Below are 20,694 nucleotides of genomic sequence, written 5' to 3'. Positions count from 1 at the left end.
TGATGTACTATGTTACTGGTTCGGTCAGTTTTCCAAAGTAAAAACAGATGTTTGCAAATTTCTTATTTTTGATTAAACAGAAGTTAATCAGTATTCTTTCATGACGTACGACACTACGACAAAACATGCAAGCAATTACAGTTGACATGCTGAAATCAGGGTATTTGGACAACTTTGAATAAATAAAAAAAAATGGCTCCAAACGATTATAAAATCAACCAATAGTTGCAGATTAATTTGATAATTGATTACTTGATTAATTTTGACACCGCTAATTCACTGATCAGGTTAAACTCTGGGCGACTCAAGGACTTTGACAGAGTTGATTTGACGTGTCCTCGGGGAAAGACGCCAGAGATAAACGGTCGTTTCTAGACCCAAAAGTTTTGAGAACCTTTACTTTGTTCTGTCAACGTTGGCCAAAAAGCTGTTTCTTCAATTTTCATGCCACATTTCCTTCTGTAATTAAAACGACACCATCTTTAATTGAACTGCAGGTGGCAGTAGTGTGGAAAAGATGCAGTACTGTTCCAGTGTTTCCCAGTCTTGATAGAGCCCAGGCACATATTTTACATTAAAAACTTTTAACAGCACACGACCAAGCAGAAATATTATAATATTAACATATTGATGATCTTGCTTCAATTTATTTAAAAGAATCTGTTTTTGCTTCAATGAAACGAGGAAGGATTGTGGTCTGAGCAGACAACCTGGTGGAACTCCATTGATATTTACTTGTAAATACAACGTGTGATTTGAGCATTTGAATAGTGGGGATTTAGTCTTAAATGTTAACTTGATTTAAAAAAAAAAAAAAAAAGTTTTAAGAGAAACATGTTACTTCAGTGTTAAAACATCAATAAATATTTGTATGTCATTCATGCCCTTTCTCCAAGCTGCTCAGCAGCCCACACGCTTCCCATATCCTGCTGCATGTATTGATGATTCCACATCAAAATTTTTTTTGGCCCTCTAATTGCTTTATCCACAGCTGACCGGACACTTCTGCTGCTGCATGGAAATATGGATGTTCTTTCCAGTATCGATCGCCACAAGCGGAGCAGCGAGCTCTCTGCTGTCCACTTTGTAAGCTTCTCTGACAGATGACAGTGCTGCTTTGCACCCTGTTTATTTGGCTTTTTATTTACTTTTTAGGTTAAAAAGTCATAACCAAGAAGCGGCTACGGGCAAAGAATGAGGCCTTGGGTTCGGTCAATAAGATCCAGATCGGTCCAGGTAAGACACTATGTAAAATATGATTTCTCAATACACACATTTAGATGCATGGATGGATGCATTCAAGGGCTGAAATGTTTAGTGTAAATAACAATTCTTTTAGATGTTGGTTAATCCAGATGAAATTTTCCAACTGTCTACACTGTGTGGTAACTGAAAATAGTGGTAATATTTATTTATTCATTTATTTATTTATTGTCCGTACAGTAAATATTTTTAAGGATAACACTTGTTCACCATACAGCAAGAAAATGAAAAAATGGTGCACGCAGTTTGGAGTGGATGTCTCGCAAACTGAGCACGTAAATGTATGACTTTTGGTGTGTCACCAAAGAAAAAGGGCAGTATAGTAGTACCGTATATACTGTTCAGTAGTGTAAAAGTAGGTACAGTAGGCCTATATTATATTTTAAAATAGCTTCCATTTTACATACATTTTTTTCAAGTTAGGGTGTCTAGTCAGGGTTTGTAGTTTTGTTTTGGTTTTTAAAGCTAGGGTTAGGGATTTAAACAAAAGATACAGTAAATGTGTCAATTTAGGGTTTCAAGACTAGTATTATAGGGTTTCATATCCGGGTGTGGGTTTATATGTGTTTACCTGATGGAAACTCTAAAAGCGGTGGTAGATTCCTTATGTCCATATTTAAATCCTTTCCTCCCTCCCATCCTTGTAGTATCTTCCCTCCCTTCTTTTTTCTTTCATTTCAAATCTTGCACAGTTCATTTCTTTCATATTGCCCTTCTCTAATTTTTTTTTTTTTTTTTTTTTTTTTTTTTTTTTTTTAATTTCATTCCCGTCATTTGTTACATTTCATAGTTCATTCATAATTCTACTTTTCTGCCTCCGGCCTTTTCATACTATATGCGTCACCCATTTCTTCTCTCTTACCCAACCTCCCATCAATCCAGCAGTCCTCCTCTCCTTTGTCTTTCATTTCATTCCATTGCCCTTCCTTCCTTTTAACACCATCTTTATTCACTCCCTTATTCTTTATTCTCCCCTTTAAATAAGTTAATTTAAAAAGTTTGCTTCTCAACTGCAGAATAATGCGCATTTACGAAAACAAACAAAGCGCGCTATTTCTGAAAGCAAACTGCTATTTTCAATTACGAGGTGTCCATGAACGCATCGCCACCGTGGTAAAACTGATTTCGACGATTACGAGGCGCTCCTGAATGCATAGCGGCCATTGTAGGAGGAGGGAGGAAAAGAGGGAGAGTCAAGTCAGCCCGTCTTCTCCTTTTACCGTCATCACAGCGGATGTCCGCCGGCCTCATTCTAACGGTGCGGTATCGAACGACTCCTTCAAAGATTCCAAAGACGCCGCGGAGGATTTATCTTTTTTGCTTGGTCGCTGCACGACCACCACACACCGGCTACCTTCCATCCATCAGCAGAGCGGAGGGGAGGCTTTCTTCCTGACAAGGCCCCCTGCACATCAGTAGAAATGTGGCCCCTGGATGTGTTACCGTGACAATTCCAAATCTAATTCGACGCTGTTGTTAAAGCCTGGGACAAAAGCAGCTAGCCTGCTAGCTTCCTAGCCCACTGTGGTTTCTGTCTCCGTGTTACTGAGGACATTTGCTTCTTAACCTCCGGGATCATCCTGTTAGCGACGCCGTCTGTCCACCGGAATGCGGCGATAGAACAGAAGGGTGGGGAGACAGTGAGCCCCCATTAAGTGGGGGTCGAAAGTCTGGCCCCTGTGTACCGTATTTCTTGTTTTTCTTGATGATGCTGAGTTGGTGGGGCTCCGTGGAGCTCACTGGACTATTTGCCGTGCTGCCTTCATGGACATTCACTATGAAGATTGTATGAGAAATCCCCCTTTGCCCCCTCAAATACGCTGCGTCTGCTGTTATTGACAGCCAGAGGGTGACTTGTCTGGCACACAACAGTCTGCTCGTTTTCCTTCTGCTGATCGGAATCGCACTCAGGGACGAGCATGTCTTTATTACGCGCCGCACTGCCCGGAAACGAGCGGAACCCGGATCATGTAAGTACATGTAAACAACACACACACGAGATGGGATTTTTGTGATGCCTCCCATCATGCCCATCGACCTTCGGGCCAATATGTCCAAAAGTCGATCAATATCTGATGCTAGATAGACCACCCTCAACTAAACCACTCAGTTCCTCTGCACGCTTTTAAATCATTGGCATCTAAAGCATGCAGAGAGATGAAATTGTATGACCAGAATGATCATTAAATCAGTGTAATTAATAGTAGTGTGGGGAAAAAAGTGAGGGGAATGACAAATACAGGCAGTAAAAGTGAATCAAAATGAAATACCATTCAGATTCTGACTTTTTTTTTAAGTGAGGTGTTTATATTGAGCATTTCGGATTCATTCTAATCGTAATACAGTACAGATTTTAACTCAGACATAAAATTTGTGACGCCATGGCATTTCTGCTTATTCTAAATTATCAGCATCCAAAATATAATTTTGCCTTTTTGTACACACAAAATGACATTATTTACTTAAAGATGAAAATGACACAAAAGGTTTCAGGTGCTTCCCCTTCATGTGGACTTTTTCTGACATTATATATTTCCTACAGGCTTCAGCCAATTTCCCATCTGCTAAAAATTAAATAAGCAAATATGGACAGCACACACTTCTTCTGTAGTCATCTTTGTAGGTAAAAAACGAATTGCTGCCATCTAAGAATTTGCTGTTTTATAGCATCGGTGATCTGTAAACAAATGATGAAAACGTGTTTTTTGAAGCGTTGACGAAACTACTTCAATTTTGATATTTTCACTTCTATGCATCCTCGTGGCGCAATTAAGTACTTGGTAGCTATTATAAACATGTCTTGTAAATGTAAACCACCCATCCAGAATTCTGCCACTTGTGCAAAAATTACAACTCACAATTACACGTAGATGTAACAGAACATGAGAGCAACAGCTTTTGATAATCCAGAAGACAAAATTCAATTTCACGATTTTGCAATTTTTTAGTAATTCAATTTTTTAAATGTCAATTAATCAAATAGCTTAGCTTTCCTAAAAACAGGTTTTGAAAACAAATATGCTTGTTGTGAATTGGGCTAAAGTCAGAAGCCCTGATAAGTTAGCAACCTTAGCATGGCAACAGCAGTGCTGGTTACGGGGGTAACGTATTATTCACCCTATTCCTTTACAGCCATGTCCACGTCCTTCTGTAGTTTCATGTTTATTTACAAGCTCATCTAATTCTGCTTAACTAAATAATTATCTCAGGGTTAATGTGTGAACATCAAAACCTTTTCAATCTTACAGGCAATCTTTTATGGTTTCCCAGTCATAGCAACAGTAGCATGACCTTGCCTTATGACGACAGGTTTATCTTTGAAGTCATTGCTGCAGGACTGAAATATTTTGCTCAAGGCGAGCCATAAGATTTGATCAGTGTGTGTAAAGTAACTCCTAAAGTGGGCGTGGCTTAGTTCCTGCACGCACATGCATGGCTTTGTTGTTTTTCCTCCTATAAAGTCCACTCTGTGTTCCAATGCTGTTTTGATTTCATTGTAGTAGTCATTGTGAGAACTTTACCATCCTTCAAAATGCTTAAAAAAAAAAAAGCTCCAGATGAAATTTTTTCCAAGGTAAAATTTACTCATCTTGTCTTTCAAGAGTAGACCCACAAAAAGAGTACTCTGGAGAATCATTGGCTGGAAACACTGTGAAGTCGCCATTTTATGGTAATTTTGACCATTATCAGGTGTCCTTCCAACAAAAAAATGTTTTAGAGAATTTGTCTGTTTTCGCCTAAATTTGAGCAGCATATCCGAGACAGATGACTGACTATAATTCGTAAACAATTCTACTTTCCGTCATTTCCTGCAATTCGATAACTCGTCGTGAAGCAGGTAACTTAAGCGCATGTCTGTTGCACACCTTGCAATGCAGCTGAACTAAACAGAACTGGACAATGGTGAACAAAATTATAGTCAACTAACCTAATAACTGGCGAAAGGCAATTGACCATCACACACAGATCAACTGGCTACAACACACACAAAAAAACACCCCAGGTGTTCCTAACTGACAGGCAGCAATTGAGGTGCCACACATTCTTTATTTTGTTGTGAAAGATCATGTGACACAAAATGGCATTTTGATTGGACTTTGCATCTGCACTGTTCCAATGCCATTCACCTTCGATGGACATTTATAGCATTTATAACTAGTTGCAAAACGGTCGGCAATTCATCAAAAACAGCTGCGGAGTGCTAAAAACTCCAGCCCCTGAAGCCCGTCTTGCTTGGAAACATATTTGGTAGTTGTGTCTATCAATTAGTAGAACCACGAAAAATTCTTAAAGTAGCCATACTTGAAAAGACAGAGGAAGTATGCTAATATGTTTCAAAGCAACTCTTTAAGGCTTTGATGACTTTGGTAACATGTTTTGAAATTTCGTCCCCTGAAGCCAGTTCCACTTAACAATATGAAATTGGGTAGGCATGTCAGTCATAAGTCGACCCAGAAAATGTCTCAAGACGCCACGCCTGGAAAAACAAAGGAACTCTGCCGTTTTTTGGGGGGCACAGACATTAGAGTTCCTTCATATCAAAGGTGGCACCCGTCCTTAGATTTTGTCCGATATCCTCCAAACAAGTCCGTGCACCCCCCAACCTGCTGCTTTATTTCCCCTTTTTATTACATTTCCTGGACTCACAAAGTTGTGTCACAGACTTGCTGTCATAACTTGTTAGCCAGCGCTAGCACCACACCTCAGGCCCTCCATCATGTGCTCCACTGAGGCCCAGTCAGCCATGTATGACGTCTATAAACTTTGATATGAGGTGACCTATATTTCGCTATGTTTTGGTTTTCAACTAGAGTGCATGGTAAGGTAAAAAAAAGAAAAAAGAAAAAAAAAGTGGGACAGTTAGTTTGATGCTTGCGTCTTAAAGCTCGCACACTGAGGTGGTTGAGGTGCCATCTGTTTAGCATCTCCCACCAAGATGGTCACCTGTAAGTCGCAACACAATGCAGCTATGACTGATTTACGAGTGCTGGTAAACCTCCAGTATATTACGGTATATGACAAACCTTTTTCCTTGGAAGTGTACTTCAATGTGTGAGTTTGTGACATCACGTTTTGTGTGACAATTCTCCAGTCATCTGGGGCGTTTTTTAAGTTCTGTTTTTGTTTGTGAAACACTAATTGGTAGTACTTTGATGGCAGTTGCTGTGTGTTTAGATCAGTAGAACCACAATTCAAAAGTGATGTAATTATTATTATATTTGTTGGTTTCAAGTTATTTTAGTGACCTTTGTGGGTTTTTCTTTCATTAATAGTGGGGTGCCAACCATTTTGTCAACATGTGTCTATGCTGGTGAGCTCAGTAGACTGAATGTAATGGGACACAAAACATTTTCTCTTCAGTTAATAAGTATTAAGTTACATGAACATGTTTCCAATCTAAACACCTCTTTTGTGTTATGTTAGAGGTTAAAGGGATAGTTAGGATTTTTTGACATGAATCTCTATTTCATCCTCACCTCCAGTGTGTGCGATCATCACTAACTTACCCCTGACAGCATTCTGTGACACGAGTCCTGGTCCGGTGTTGGACGAGAGGAAAATTGTCCAGCAAGTTGGCTGGAGTCACCTAAATAAAGCGTTTTTCTTCTAAAAACAATTTGTGTTCAAAGGAGTGACACATTTGCACACTAAACTCCTTTCTGAAAAAAGTCAGACGCCATTACCGTTGGGCACTACTTTTCTGTTCGTTCGTATCACTGCGGGGCGCCCCGCATACAGCTGATAGACGCGCACTAATCTACAAGTTGTTTGTCTTTTCGAAGGCGCGTGGATCAGCTGTCTGCAGCGCGTCTATCAGCTGTCTACAGGGCCACGTGCAGTGATACGAACGAACAGAAAAGTAGTGCCCAGCGGTAATGGCGTCTGACTTTTTTCAGTGTGCAAACGTATCATTCTTTTGAACACAAATTGTTTTTAGAAGAAAAACGCTTTATTTAGGTGACCCCAGCCAACTTGCTGGACTATTTTCCTCTCGTCCAACACCGGACCAGGACTCGTGTCACAGAACACTGTCAGGGGTAAGTCAGTGCTGATCGCACACACTGGAGGTGATGATGAACTAGAGATTCATGTCAAAAAATCCGAACTATCTCTTTAAGCGACATGACAGCACAATCTGTAATGTTATACAACTGTAATGCCGAGTAAGCACGTGTGACAGGTTTGAATGAATGGTGCTGTCAAGCGTGTTTTCACCTGGATACGTCAGAAAGTCATTCCAAATGAGAACGTCATAGCCTTTAGGGATCTCACGTCTGCTTCAAGTGACATGTGTGCATTAACGGACCTGCTTTTTATACTGGGCTTACGGGGCACAGTAAAATTTGTCTGATGCTGAGTCGCACTCGTGTTAGTATTGATCAGATACTTTATTGACTTGGTTGTCTTGTACATGACGGGCACAGCAGACGGAAATATTTGTTGTATGTTCACTTTGTATGGGGAAAGGTGCAGCGTTTCAACTTGCCTTTAAAGTATAGTGGAAAGGGAAAGAAAAACTGTGTGGTCTGTTCTTTCTTCCAGACCACCCAGTCCTGTCAAGAATCATGTAATATACGTTGATTTAATTTAGCAGTTCAGAGGTACCCAAGGTCTAAAACAATCGAGTTTGCATTTGAGTGAAGTTTTTAAACTGCTTTGTTAGCTTTGCTAAGTTTAATGAACTCATTTGATTTTTTTTTTGTACTGCACTCTCTTGCTGACTCCTTTGTGAAAGAAAATCGATTATTTTGACATCTTTTGAATAATTGATGAGTCTTAGAATGTCCTGATGAGACAATTTTCCAATAAACTGTCATGCACTCCCTGGCATCTGTCACAGAAGTAGAGCTGGGTGATTGAATTTAGAATTTATTGCTCAGGGCCTTTTTTACAAATACATTTTTAAAAAATGTGTTACTCTTACTACTTTTTTTGTTACATTTTTTTTCTTTGTGGCTTTCATAGTTCAACCTGGATGTGAAATCAGTACGTGTTGAAAAAAATCCGATTTGGTCGCTATATTTTGTGACTGTCTATTCATACTGTTATGGTGACTGTTTTTCAGAAAAGCAACTTCAATTCACAAAATAAACAGACAAATCAAGTGGAACCATTATCCACATTATTTTGTATATAACAAGAAAGTAGCCTGCTATACTTCAATCACAGTTAATCTCACTGTGATTGAACATTGCTGAATACATAGTGCAGATTTTTATGTTGCAAAAGCATTGATTTATCCACTTGTTGACCCATTGTATGTACTTCTACGCCGCAAATATTTTGTTGAGCTTTCGCCTTGCATCCCCTGTACAAAACTACGTTAAGCGCATGTTTACATACATCTTTTGACAAATGTGACATTTTATGTAGTATAACGGGTTGATGCTGTACACAACAAATTGATGAATAACTTTGTATACTTTTACAAAATACAGTTTTGTTACCAAATACGCTAGCAATATTTCAACATTCAAAGTGAAGACAGCTTGAAAATTTGTTATAGATTTTATCATGAATTATATTAGATGTATGGGGTACGAATCTGACCCTGGGGCCATGAATTACACACACATGCTGTAATGTCTTTGTGCCTGCTTAAATGTGACACTTTTGCTGTTATCGCACAAAAAGGAAGTTGTGCAAAGGATCTTCTTGTGATTCTTTCCGTTGTTTTAAGAATATCGTTGGTGTTTGTGACGTGACAAAAGTGTTGGGATGCACATTGGAAGTGAAAAGTGGAGACAATTTGAATTTACTCAACACTAAAACCTTTGGGGCTTGGCTCTCAATTGCTTGGCAACCGTTGACCCGCCCGTGACAATCAATCAAATTCATTAACAAAATGGATGTGACTTGTTAAATAACACCTTGTGTCAAGCGGTGACTCATCCGCTTCTATTTTCATCACACTCGCTGTTTCTGTGTGTGCGTGCGTGTGTGAGCGAGCGAGAGAGAGAGAGATTGTGGAAAAGGATACTGATGTTACTGCGGCAGGGGTGTGTGATAAACTCAAGGTTGCGCCACTTTGCTTCAGCTGGGCCGCAACGTCACACTTCCTGTAGTCCACGTACTTCCTGTTACAACACATTTTGTGACAGCAGGACACTTCCTTACACCATCATCGCTGGTTTTCTTACAGTATGCCAAATGTAATCTGTGGAAGGTAGTTGAAGAAGTAACAATTTAGCATTCTTAATCGCTATGAATAAGGTCTGTCACAAACAAATATTTTTTAGAATCGATTATCCGATCGAATATTCCATCGATTACTTGAGTATTCAAAAGCACGGGGTCAAAAGTCACCAACATGGATAAATGGCTGCGCGTGACTGCCTTCTTCAGGGCTCTTTTCTTGATACACACAAAATAGTGTCTGCTTTTGTAAACTAGCTCCGTTTTGTTTACAGCCACTGTGATTGGCTGGCAACCAGCCTCGGGCGTTAGCCCGCTTCTCGCCCCAAAGACAGCAGGGACAGGCTCCACCTCACCTCTGACCCTAGTGACGATAAGCGGTACAGAAGATGGATGGATGGATGTTGTTAGCAGAAGCACTTTGAATTACGGAACCTAAATTTAAAAAAAAAAAAAAAAAAAAAAAAAAAAAAAAAAAAAAAAAAAGGGAGTTAGCCACTGTCAACATGAGTACATTAAAACCAATAAAGATTCACTGCGCCACCATAAGAAGTTTAAAAAAATATTGTAGTGCTACCATTCTCTACTTATATGTCTGTCATATGCACGATGAGCCAAAGACTTGGCTGTTTTGTGGGGGATGGTTGGGTGTGCGATGTGGCTGCGGACGATGAAAGCTCAAATTGATGTGAGGTCACCCAAAATGAGGATGGTGCCATGAGACAAAAGAGAGGGCGGGCGCTTGGGCCTAGCTTGGTGGAAACGGAATGAGAGACAAATTGCTTTGTGTGGGGGAGAGAGATGATAGCGGGGAAGGGATGGGAAAGTTAAGATGAAGGGGAGTAAAAGTATTGTATGAGGGATGATATATGTATGCATAATTCATGCTTTTATGTTCATAAATAATATATTGCTATCCCTTCTAGACACCCCACATTTGTTTTGCCCCTTTTGCGCTGTAGGGGTGTATAATGTCATAAAATAAAAAATAAAAATAAAAATTTCCACATTTTGTAAAGGAAATATTACTTTAAAAAAAAATAATAATAATTTGTATTCCCTTATTCCCTTAAACCTCATCTAGATATACTGTTTTTGTTTTTACAATTTATTATTTGTTCATGTGTTTATCACTTAATTTATTGTTTTATGTTTTGTTTTTGTTTTTTCCAGTAGCATGCAAAGGCGTACTCCACTTGAACGTATTAGGTACAGGACAGAAAGTGTAATTAGCTCGGTTCAAGTTCCTACTCCGAAAACAAATACCATAAACAAGTAAAGTGTAGTTCAGCCTCTGGCTAGCAGATAGCATGGTTGTCAAGTCAAACTTGTTAACTTGCTTATTTCCTAAACAGAATACTTAACTGTATTTATTTACCCTTTGACATAGAGCGCAGCAATGCAAGCTGTACTATTGCTAAGCACAAACTAATGTTTGCTGGTCAGTTTTTCTGATGCCAAATGTCCGTCTGTTGTCTCCTCAGCACACCTCGCTGTCCACCAGCCGCTCGGACAAGGGCTCAGGATGGTCCAGCCGCTCTCTGGGTGCCCGATGCCGCAATTCCATCGCACTGTGCTCCGACGAACAGCCACACATCGGTAACTACCGGCTGCTCAAGACCATCGGCAAGGGCAACTTCGCCAAGGTCAAACTGGCGCGACACATCCTGACGGGTAGAGAGGTATGACACACTCTTTACTGATGTAGCATATTTACATCATATTTAATGTCTACATAACTGTAATGGACCTGATTGTGATCTGTGCATGCAACATAAATGTAAACCACTTGAATGGTTTGACCTACATTTCTGCGAATTTAACTCATTTTAAAGATGGTGGTGGGGGTGGGGGTGGGCGGGGGGGGGTGGTTGGGGTGGGGGTGGGGGGGGGGGGCATTCTGTCATATGAGTTCTGCCCTGCCGCACACCCACATGACTACGTAAGAGTGGTGTAGCTCCATGTTGGTTGACAAGGTCACTTTTGATCCTGGTTTGTTGGTTTGCGGTATTCATTTCTTGTCTGTTTTCACAGCAAAATAACTAAGTTTTTGTTCTATCAGAAGTGTTCACAGTTTTCATAGAACCTCTTGCATTTTTTTAAAAGTTTATGGTCACTGATATCTTGTTCCTTTTGTTTGTTTAGGTTGCAATAAAAATCATTGATAAAACACAACTCAACCCTACAAGCCTACAGAAGGTGAGTGGATTTTATTTTGTTATTGTTTAATGAACGTTACAGGTCATGTAAAATTAATTTACAAGTGTTTTGTTTTATGTTTCTAATTGTCATATTTTTTATGGTTAAGTCTTTTGTAGTTAGTTACTTTGATTAAATGTATTGTTTATTTTATATATTCTATTATTTAATATGTATATTATATATTAGATTTTTAGTTTTTTTGTGTGTTTATAATTTTAATTTGTATATTGTAATTATTTTATGTTATTTATTTGATTTATTTATATTTTCACTATTGTTATGATCAGGGCCTTAGGAACGCTAATTGAAGTGAGGGGAAAAAAGCTTTTTTTAGTCAAGCCATAACCTTGTTTAATAGGGAGAAAGTGCTTTTCCATTATCGTGTGGCATATGGCTGCAAATACTGTACACAAACCCTCTTTTTTTTTCTTTTTTTTTTCTTTTTTTTTTTCTTTTTTTTTTTTCTTTTCCCCCAAACTCATTACGTTTAACTATTCACAGTAGGATTTATTTCCTATCTCTTGCGAATAGCAGGGGTTCACTATAGACTTCATGATCTCAATCAAGCAAGGTGGCTGTCTGTTTTATTCTTTGTCAGACCTTTTATGTTAAGTCTGTTTAGGAGAGCACACCTCCACCAAGGCAGCACCATCTCTTATTTCAGCAATGGCCGTCATGAAATATTGCTGTTAGTGCAGATGAATACGTTTTTATGTTACCCGGCTGGCAGATGAACCAACCAGACTGAAACCATCCAGTAACCTCCATGAAGCAGAAGCACTATATTGTTGACTGTGTGCTTTTTTTTCATGTCTCAGGATGTTTTTATCCAGAGGATTGAGAGTCACAGTCCATTATTGATTTGTGATTCAGCCTTTCCTGTATGGATGGTAAATGCGTCCACACCAGAGAATGTTTTTTTTTTAAGCTCAAGGTGCAAATGTAGTGTGTATGTTATCTCCATTTACAAAGCACCCAACATCAAACATGAGGATTTTGGTGCTTTTCTATTTTGCTGCATTTCTCTGTCTCTATTGTTTATAAAAATCTTGGTGATAGTTTCTCACACTCTGTACAAGTCGCTGTTTGTACGGAAAACAAACGCAGCCTTTGTCTGATTATCGGTCGACTTTATCATCACCGTCCCAACAACAACACAATCCATACGGCATTGCACACACACAGCTGGCCTATTGATGAGTTGTCTGCTGGTTAGCTAACAAGTGTTGATAACACCCGAGTATCGATGACGTCTGGCCCTGCCTGTGCAGTACTGGCTCCCACCTGGCCTCAATACCAATCAAGCTCTACTGCTTTTTCTACTGTGAAAATGTGAGCAGTAGTGCAAATTATCTGCAATGTTTTTAACGTAAGCGATGGAGAAAAGGCGGCTCACCTTTCTTTACAATTTGACTACTGGCATGGTATGCATATGAAGTTGTCTAGACACTATATAAATAAAATATACATATATAAGCTTACAGACCGACCACATTTGCGATTTAAAAATTTCGTTCTACATACATTGCTATGTCGATTTTAATTTGACTAATTTTTCAGCCCAACAACACTTTACCAAAATGCTGAACGTTTTGTCTTCCCGAGTATTATCCATCAGTATCTCTAGTTGGTTTTCAATTCCATGTATGCAAGCAATGCATATCGGTGAATTTCTTTCTATCTGGAGACACAATTGCGGTTGGTTGCAACTTTTCATTTAATTGTTGCCATGTAAATCTGCCCTGAAGATGCCCGATAGTGACACTGGTAATGTGTTTGGAGATTGTTTGGACCGTCATCGAGCAATGCTGGGAAGCTTCTTTTTATCTCCCCCCATTTAGTCCCCCCCGTGCTGGCCCCCTAAAAGCGGAGCCGAATTCCAGACAGGCGAACAAAAGGGCAGCAAGCTGTGGTGCGGAGTTGTGGGGGCTTGGTACAGGACAGGAGAAAGACAAGATAGAGAGAAGACAGACTTAGTTGTCTCTCTGCCTTTTGTCTGCATGTGTAATGCAATTATATGCATTGTCATTGTGTCGAATTGTTAGTCCAGCGTGTTTTATTGTGGTGATGTATGACGAATATGTAGACAATAGGGTAGACATGTTGCGAGCAGCTTTTCTCACAGGCAACATTAACACGGCACACTGAAGCAGGCCAACGTTTAAGGGCTACTAACACAATCCACTTCAGGTGGAAAATGTGACTTTAATGTAGACCACAGTTCCCGCAGTCCAAACGCAATAAAGATCCTGGTACGTGGGGTGGTGTTACTTTCAAGAGATTTAGGAAGGAACCTTAATTAAAATAGAAGAGCTGCACGTTATCGTGGTGGTTATGCCGTTTGCCTCACAGTCAAGAGGTTCTGGGTTTGAATATAAACGTTTGGGCTTCGGTTCAGGTTTTCTTCCAGTACACATTCCTTCCAGATTTGGAAAACATGCATGTGAGCTTCATAGCAGACCCTAGACCAGTGGTCTAGGCCACTACAGGCTGTATTCTAGGGAATACCACGCCTCTAACCCCAAGTCACCTGCGATCTGCTCTAGGCTAGCTCACCCTAACGGGACCCTAATGAGGACAAGCACTATTGAAAATGGATGGACAAAATGGATGACACAGCGTACCAGTCTGTAAGCGAGTGTAATCAAATTAAGTAAGTGGAGCATCTGAGTACTTTAAGAAGAATTAAGGGGATGAGCCTGTCACCTCTGCTTTATTTTCTACGTCCCTTCAATCATGAGCTGAGATGAATGAGATTCACATTTCTCTCTAACCTTTCCATCCCATTTTGCCCGTTGAAACCCTGTCTAGATCTTTTATTTTGCTAACTAGCCAGCTGCCATGACAACGACCATACCGCGTCATGGTTGCCGTGACAATGCCGGTATTAATCCCCCGAGGGCCACAACGCCGGCTGCACACACAGCTGCTGTGATTTACCTATAAAATGTGATAACGGTTCAAACAGTTACTGCAGTCCTCGGTTTATGACATCGTTCCAATCCTATGTGGGCAAATCCTTGAAAAGATCATGAAACTTTGATTCCGTGCTCCACACACATTAGCTGACATAGGTTAGCTTACATCGTAGCATCACCCATCCGTCGATTGATGCTTATTTAGGCCAATTCCATAGTAGGGAGTTTGCCCAGAATGACTAATTAAAACCAAAATGGCCAACTTTCTGTTCAATGGGTGCTTGAGGCTTTTTTGTGCATATTTTCATGATAAAATAGGCATATTAACATTTCATGAACTTACCGACAGTCTTCAAAGTGAACATGAAACTGTAACATTATGCTTCACACACATTATGTTGGTAAGATGAAATAAACAATAATAATATTAATAATCAATCTGTCTAATGTTCTTATTTAGACTCATTTGGGGCCAATTACTGGACCTACCTATCAGAGGTTTGTCAAAGTATGAACTCTGAAATTATCTTCAGACCAAAATGGCTACTAGACTTACTCTTCAATTTCATGCATGGGCCTTTGAGTCTTTTATGTGCATCCTGTATAATAGAGATGTTACATTTTAAATTTTGAACTCGTTGGTGGAACTGCTGTTGTGATAATTTAACTTGCTGGCAATCCTTGTAACTCATTAAATTTTCACACAAAGAATTGTATTGTCCTTATAATAATATCCATGGTTATTTTTGGTTATAGTAATCTTGACAATATTTTTTTGTAGCATTTTATCTGAACTGTATTTTGGATTCTATTTACAGTAAATTCACACCTCCTTTCAACCTCATGGTGTTTGGTTATTGTGACATAATTTAGGGTGTGCTGCAGAAATTGTTTTGATTCATGCATCACTAGACGTCTGGCGACTGAACCTGTTCAACAAGGCCAAGTGTGTTCTCTCATTTACGCAAATGGAGAAAAGTGCAATGTTGCATTGAGGAAATAAGGAAGTGAAGCTTTTTTCGTGTTCACATCTTCTCATCATCAGCAATCATAATTTTCGCTGAAAATTTTTTTTGCTATTGGGGATTTGACCTGGGAGATGGATTAAAGCTGTTTTTGACAGCTAGATATTGTTGAAAATAACATTTTAACAAAAAGTCACACATGGATGACTCCAGAATCACATACTCTGTTCTGCATATCTGTTCTTTAATCTCACTTACCGAGCATTTGCATTATTGACAATACTGTATATGTTGCTAAATAAAATATTTTGCATTCACGTTTTGTTTTAAAATAGAAATTATTCATTATGCTTACAGTACATTATACATGTTTTTTTCTAAATTAAAATGTTTTTATTAAAGTTAACTTTATACACACTATTATATGTGTATTAATTTTAACATTTAATTAACAAATTAAAAATTTGAATTATTAAAGTTACATATTTTTATACATATCTATGAATGCTGTGTGGGCTCATCTCTTCGTTACAAAAAAAAAAAAAAAAAAAAAAAAAAAGTGTCCCTTGAGCACAAAAGTTTGTCCATCCCTGGTCTACTTTCAGGCGTAAAACATTTTTACACGTTGAACACTCACTTGTCCTGCCTGTTGTGTCAAAAGCAGTCATCTTTACAAAGTATTATGCTTTCTGAAAGCGCATACAGGGATTGGTGTGAAAAGTCAAGGCATGAAACAGGGTGGAGAAATGAGACTTCGACAGCAGCTTTGCATTTTACTGTGATTACTAACAATAGAATATGCAGGTTCTTTCTGAGTCATTCGTGTTTGGTAGTGGTGTAAAGTTAAATCAAGTACAACTGGACTTAGTTCGATGATGCACAACTGCACACGACTGAAGCAGTAGATGGAAATGTTATTTATAGTGTAGCTGGAAAATATTCACTGTGCTTCAAAAGGATTACATCATTTTTTTCCCTCCAAATTCTACCATAAATGTGGAAAATATTTATTGTTGTACATCCTTTTCCTAAGATTTTTATAAATTTTATTTTTCACATTAAAATTTAGGCTATAATGTAACGTAACAAAGTACGGGAAAGTTGAAGCATTGTGAATACATTCTGGATGCACTGTACGTTGTTTTCATCATCATATACACTACATACTTTTTCCAGTATGTCTCCCTATGCCACTAATTATCAATCCTAGTGGAAACATGATGCATACTGGTCATACGTCATCATCAAGGAGGTCTGAAGTGTTTATTGACAAAATTCATCAGCCTTGTCATCACATTTGTTTATTCTGCTGGAGTCAAACCATTTATTATCAGCACACAGCGTTGCGCAAAATGCATTATTGTAATGAGGCAAAAGGGTGGGGCAGTGTGGCAGGATGAGCCAGCAGTCTGGAGCAACATAATGGATGGATGGTAGGGGGAGGGGGGAGCGCAAACGCACAAGGGAGGGAGGAGGCCTACTGCTAGGATGTACCTCTGCCACACTCCCATGTGGGGCACCAAAGATGACTCAATTTTGATGATATATTCCCTCCTTTTTTCCAGCTATTTCGTGAGGTACGCATCATGAAAACTCTCAACCATCCCAACATAGGTGAGTTACGCTTGAATTTGTCTATTAGTCGGCTTTATTTAGTGTGACCTTTTCTCTTCATTTAGTGTGACCTTTTCTCTTTGTGTGTTACAGTCCAGCTTTTTGAGGTCATCGAGACGGAGAAGACGCTATACCTGATTATGGAGTATGCCAGTGGAGGTGAGTGATGACACATACTCATTTATAACATTGATTCTTAAAGCGTGCCAGTGCTTCACGTGATGAGGAAAAAAATTGCTGGTTGGGTGGACCGTTTTTCAAGGAATTGGCACTGACTGGAGGAAAAATAACTCTTAGTACACCGTACACCACAACATAATCTATTTTAGTACACTGCACCATAGCGTTAATCACTTAGGATAATCTTTTTATTAAGTCACTCTTAACGCACACCTCATCATAGGATAATCGATCTTAACACATGCCACACGACACAATTGACTTTGATTGGAAGTTGGAAGATAAAAGTGCTCCAATTTTTGTGTGTGTTTTCTCATTATCATCATGCCATGACCACACAATGAAGCGCAAACTTGCTCCTCCCCAATTTGAACGCTTCTGTTTACCTTTCTTCTTTCATCTCTGTGCCGCTCTCTGATGCCTGCGTCCAATACCTAACAAGGAGCTTGCTCGCAAAATGGGAGACAAGCGCACACAAACTCAACATCACATGAACTGACAGAGCAGCCAGTGTTAATCTACTCACACAATAAAGGAACTCCACATCACAAGCTGGAGTGGACTCGTGACTACCATTTTTTATTTTATTTTATTTTATTTTTTAATAAGAATTAATGTACTATGTCTTAAAGTTGATGACTCACCTTCAGTTGTTTAGCAAACATTTTAGACCTGATTGCGGCTTCTTTTTTTTCCGCCAGATGGATGAATATTTACATAAACCCCAGCTGTTGGACTTATTGAAGCTTATAAAGATAAAGTGTGCTTTGTTGTATTATTGAAGACAGGATATGAAGACATTTTTTCACATAAACTATTCTTGTTGTGTTTTCCACCCCTTATTTTTCTTTTTTAAACCTAAGTATGGCTTCGGTTACCATGACGACTAGGCATTAAGCTAGGAGTGTCTAAAAAAGCGACAAACAATTTAAAAATTCCGACTCTGATGAGCTTGGAGTCTATCCAAGATGACTTTGGGAAAGAGGTGGAGTACACTTTGGGCTGCCCTAATTAAAAAGGCATATTTTTTTAACTTGAGAGGGGCTGTAGTTATCAGTAAACAGTTTATTTATTTTTTATTTTATATTTCTCAATCGGCACTATGCTGCATCATTTCCTTCATTTTCTTGAATGCAACTACTCCTTTAAATAAAAAAAGAAAAAAAAAGAAGAGACCTCAGTTCCCCACCCTTGTTCATGTTTGTGGTTCCCCCCCCCCCCCCCCCCCAAAAAAAAGCGTTTTTGACTCTGCAGTACTACTTAACTGATGTTGAAAACTGCATTAAAAGTCAGTCTTACCTTTACTCACAGGGGAGGTGTTTGACTACCTCGTGGCTCACGGCCGCATGAAGGAGAAAGAGGCCCGCGGCAAGTTCCGACAGGTCGGTTCCAACTTCAGCCCACTTGGGTTTGTAATAAAAAAAAAAAAAAAGTAAAAATGACGCAATTGCTGCATCATACACAGTAAAAAGTTGGTGGAGTTGGCACGTGAGCCAGCAAAGATGAGCTGTAATTTAGCTGAGTGTGACGCAAAGGCACCGCAGACATTTCCACTGCGGTGCACTGGACAATAAAATAAACAGTGGCAGTCAAATTCCGTATTGTAAGTTGTCCACTGTACATGTTTTATTGTATTTCCACAGATTGTGTCAGCTGTTCACTACTGCCATCAGAAGAACATTGTTCATAGAGACTTGAAGGTGAGCACACACCCAAGTATAACAATTTATGTAGGAAAAAGTTGTTGGATTTAATCATCGAATAATTGAGCGCTAAAGATTCTGTCATATGTGGAATTGAGTGCGGATTAAATGTGTCATTTGTTACACTCCACCATCGAAGGCGGAGAATCTGCTGCTGGACGCCAACTCCAACATCAAAATCGCTGACTTTGGCTTCAGCAACGAGTTCATGGCCGGCAGCAAGCTGGACACCTTCTGCGGCTCTCCGCCCTACGCCGCACCCGAACTTTTCCAAGGCAAGAAGTACGACGGCCCCGAGGTGGACATCTGGAGCTTAGGCGTCATCCTCTACACGCTGGTCAGCGGCTCGCTGCCCTTTGACGGCCAAAATCTGAAGGTGGGAACAGTCTGTTGATGTTCAAGCATCACTGTCTGTGTGGCCGAAACTCATCTGAATTTGTGTCTCACTCAGGAGTTGCGTGAGCGTGTCCTGAGAGGGAAATACCGTGTGCCCTTCTACATGTCCACAGACTGCGAGGGAATCCTACGCCGCTTCCTGGTCCTCAACCCGACCAAGCGCTGTTCGCTGGAGGTGAGCGGGAACACTTGTAGTAGGACTGGGCCCTTATTTTGCGTTTATTTGTCAATGCAAATTATTATTTCTTTAAATGATGTATTTTATTGAGTTTCAAAGCACATCCCTGCTGATGGGTACTGCTTATTCTTAACATGTTCTGCGAACAGAGAAGTTACTTTACAAAACCACATTCGGTGTTGCCATGTGAATGATTTGATCGCTATATTTATATCTCCGACCCATTTAGCAACGGTTTTTCAGAAATAGTACTTAAAAAAAAATCAATATGAGTAATTGAGTAAATGAGTAATAATATAAATCATTTTTACATTGTTTTCCATATAACAAGAAAGGAGCCTGGTGGAAGGCAATCACGGAATCAAAAGCTTATTTCTTATTAGGAACGAAATCAAACATGTCTCAAAAGGAATTATCGTCATTGTTGTTTTTTTTTGTTGTGTTTCCAAGTGTGTCATTTTATCTGTTTAATTATTAGTTTTTCATTTGGACATATTACAACAGATGTCGCCCATCACACCATATACAACATCAACAACATTCAAAAAAAGGGGGTTGAAGCCATGGCTTATTTTTTGGGAAGTGAAGAGGTAAAAAAACAAATATAAAAAAAATAAAAATAAAATAAAAACTGTTAAAAATCTTATATTTTTAAAGGCCCACCACTATCTTGTAGTCATGAAAAAAAAAACATAGCATACATTAGTGTTAATTTTGTCAACGAAAACTAAACAAAAATAATTTCATCTACACAAATTTTTCATCGGACTAAAACTAGACTAGAATATACTAAAACCCTCTTTAATAAATAGTAACTGGGACTAAATCAGTCTGCATTTTCGTCAAATAATGAAGATGAGATGAAAATGTACTTCGCTTAATAAAAACTGGTCTAAGATCTGTGGACATTTTAGTTCATGAACAAAAATGAGAGGAAAATTATATGATTTTGTAAAATCTTCTCTTTGCTAATTTGTCACTGTGACACAGTTGCACATTCCCTTTCAAATCTGCAGCAAACATGGGACAGACAGGAGGTGGATTCACGGTGAAAGGTTAAAAAAAAAAAAAAAGGAAATTATAGTTATAACATAACACATTAATCCAACAAAGTTCCAACAATAATGTTAATCCGACCT

The 20,694-nt window shown here is 39.1% G+C and overlaps 1 protein-coding gene across 12 annotated transcripts in view; it reads left to right on the top strand.

Moving 5' to 3' along the window:
- The first annotated feature begins 1,090 nt into the window (after nt 1-1,090).
- mark4b (MAP/microtubule affinity-regulating kinase 4b) overlaps nt 1,091-20,694 on the top strand; it is a 31,896-nt gene continuing 12,292 nt past the window's right edge. For 9 of the 12 annotated variants that reach the window (XM_077540804.1, XM_077540802.1, XM_077540803.1 and 6 more), the window contains exons 1-9: nt 2,402-3,233; nt 10,884-11,081; nt 11,545-11,598; nt 17,050-17,098; nt 17,192-17,257; nt 18,590-18,660; nt 18,922-18,978; nt 19,121-19,357; nt 19,433-19,552. In XM_077540804.1, the coding sequence (XP_077396930.1) occupies nt 3,183-3,233; nt 10,884-11,081; nt 11,545-11,598; nt 17,050-17,098; nt 17,192-17,257; nt 18,590-18,660; nt 18,922-18,978; nt 19,121-19,357; nt 19,433-19,552 (903 nt within the window). In that variant the 5' untranslated portion in view covers nt 2,402-3,182. Of the gene's footprint in view, nt 1,237-2,401; nt 3,234-10,883; nt 11,082-11,544; nt 11,599-17,049; nt 17,099-17,191; nt 17,258-18,589; nt 18,661-18,921; nt 18,979-19,120; nt 19,358-19,432; nt 19,553-20,694 lie in introns of those variants that run through there. The other 3 variants (XM_077540805.1, XM_077540812.1, XM_077540801.1) reach the window with 2 other exon arrangements.

This window comes from Festucalex cinctus, chromosome 13 (assembly GCF_051991245.1).
Source record: "Festucalex cinctus isolate MCC-2025b chromosome 13, RoL_Fcin_1.0, whole genome shotgun sequence".
In the NCBI taxonomy this organism is placed as follows: Eukaryota; Metazoa; Chordata; class Actinopteri; order Syngnathiformes; family Syngnathidae; genus Festucalex; species Festucalex cinctus.
This window is presented reverse-complemented; position numbering and strand designations above follow the sequence as displayed.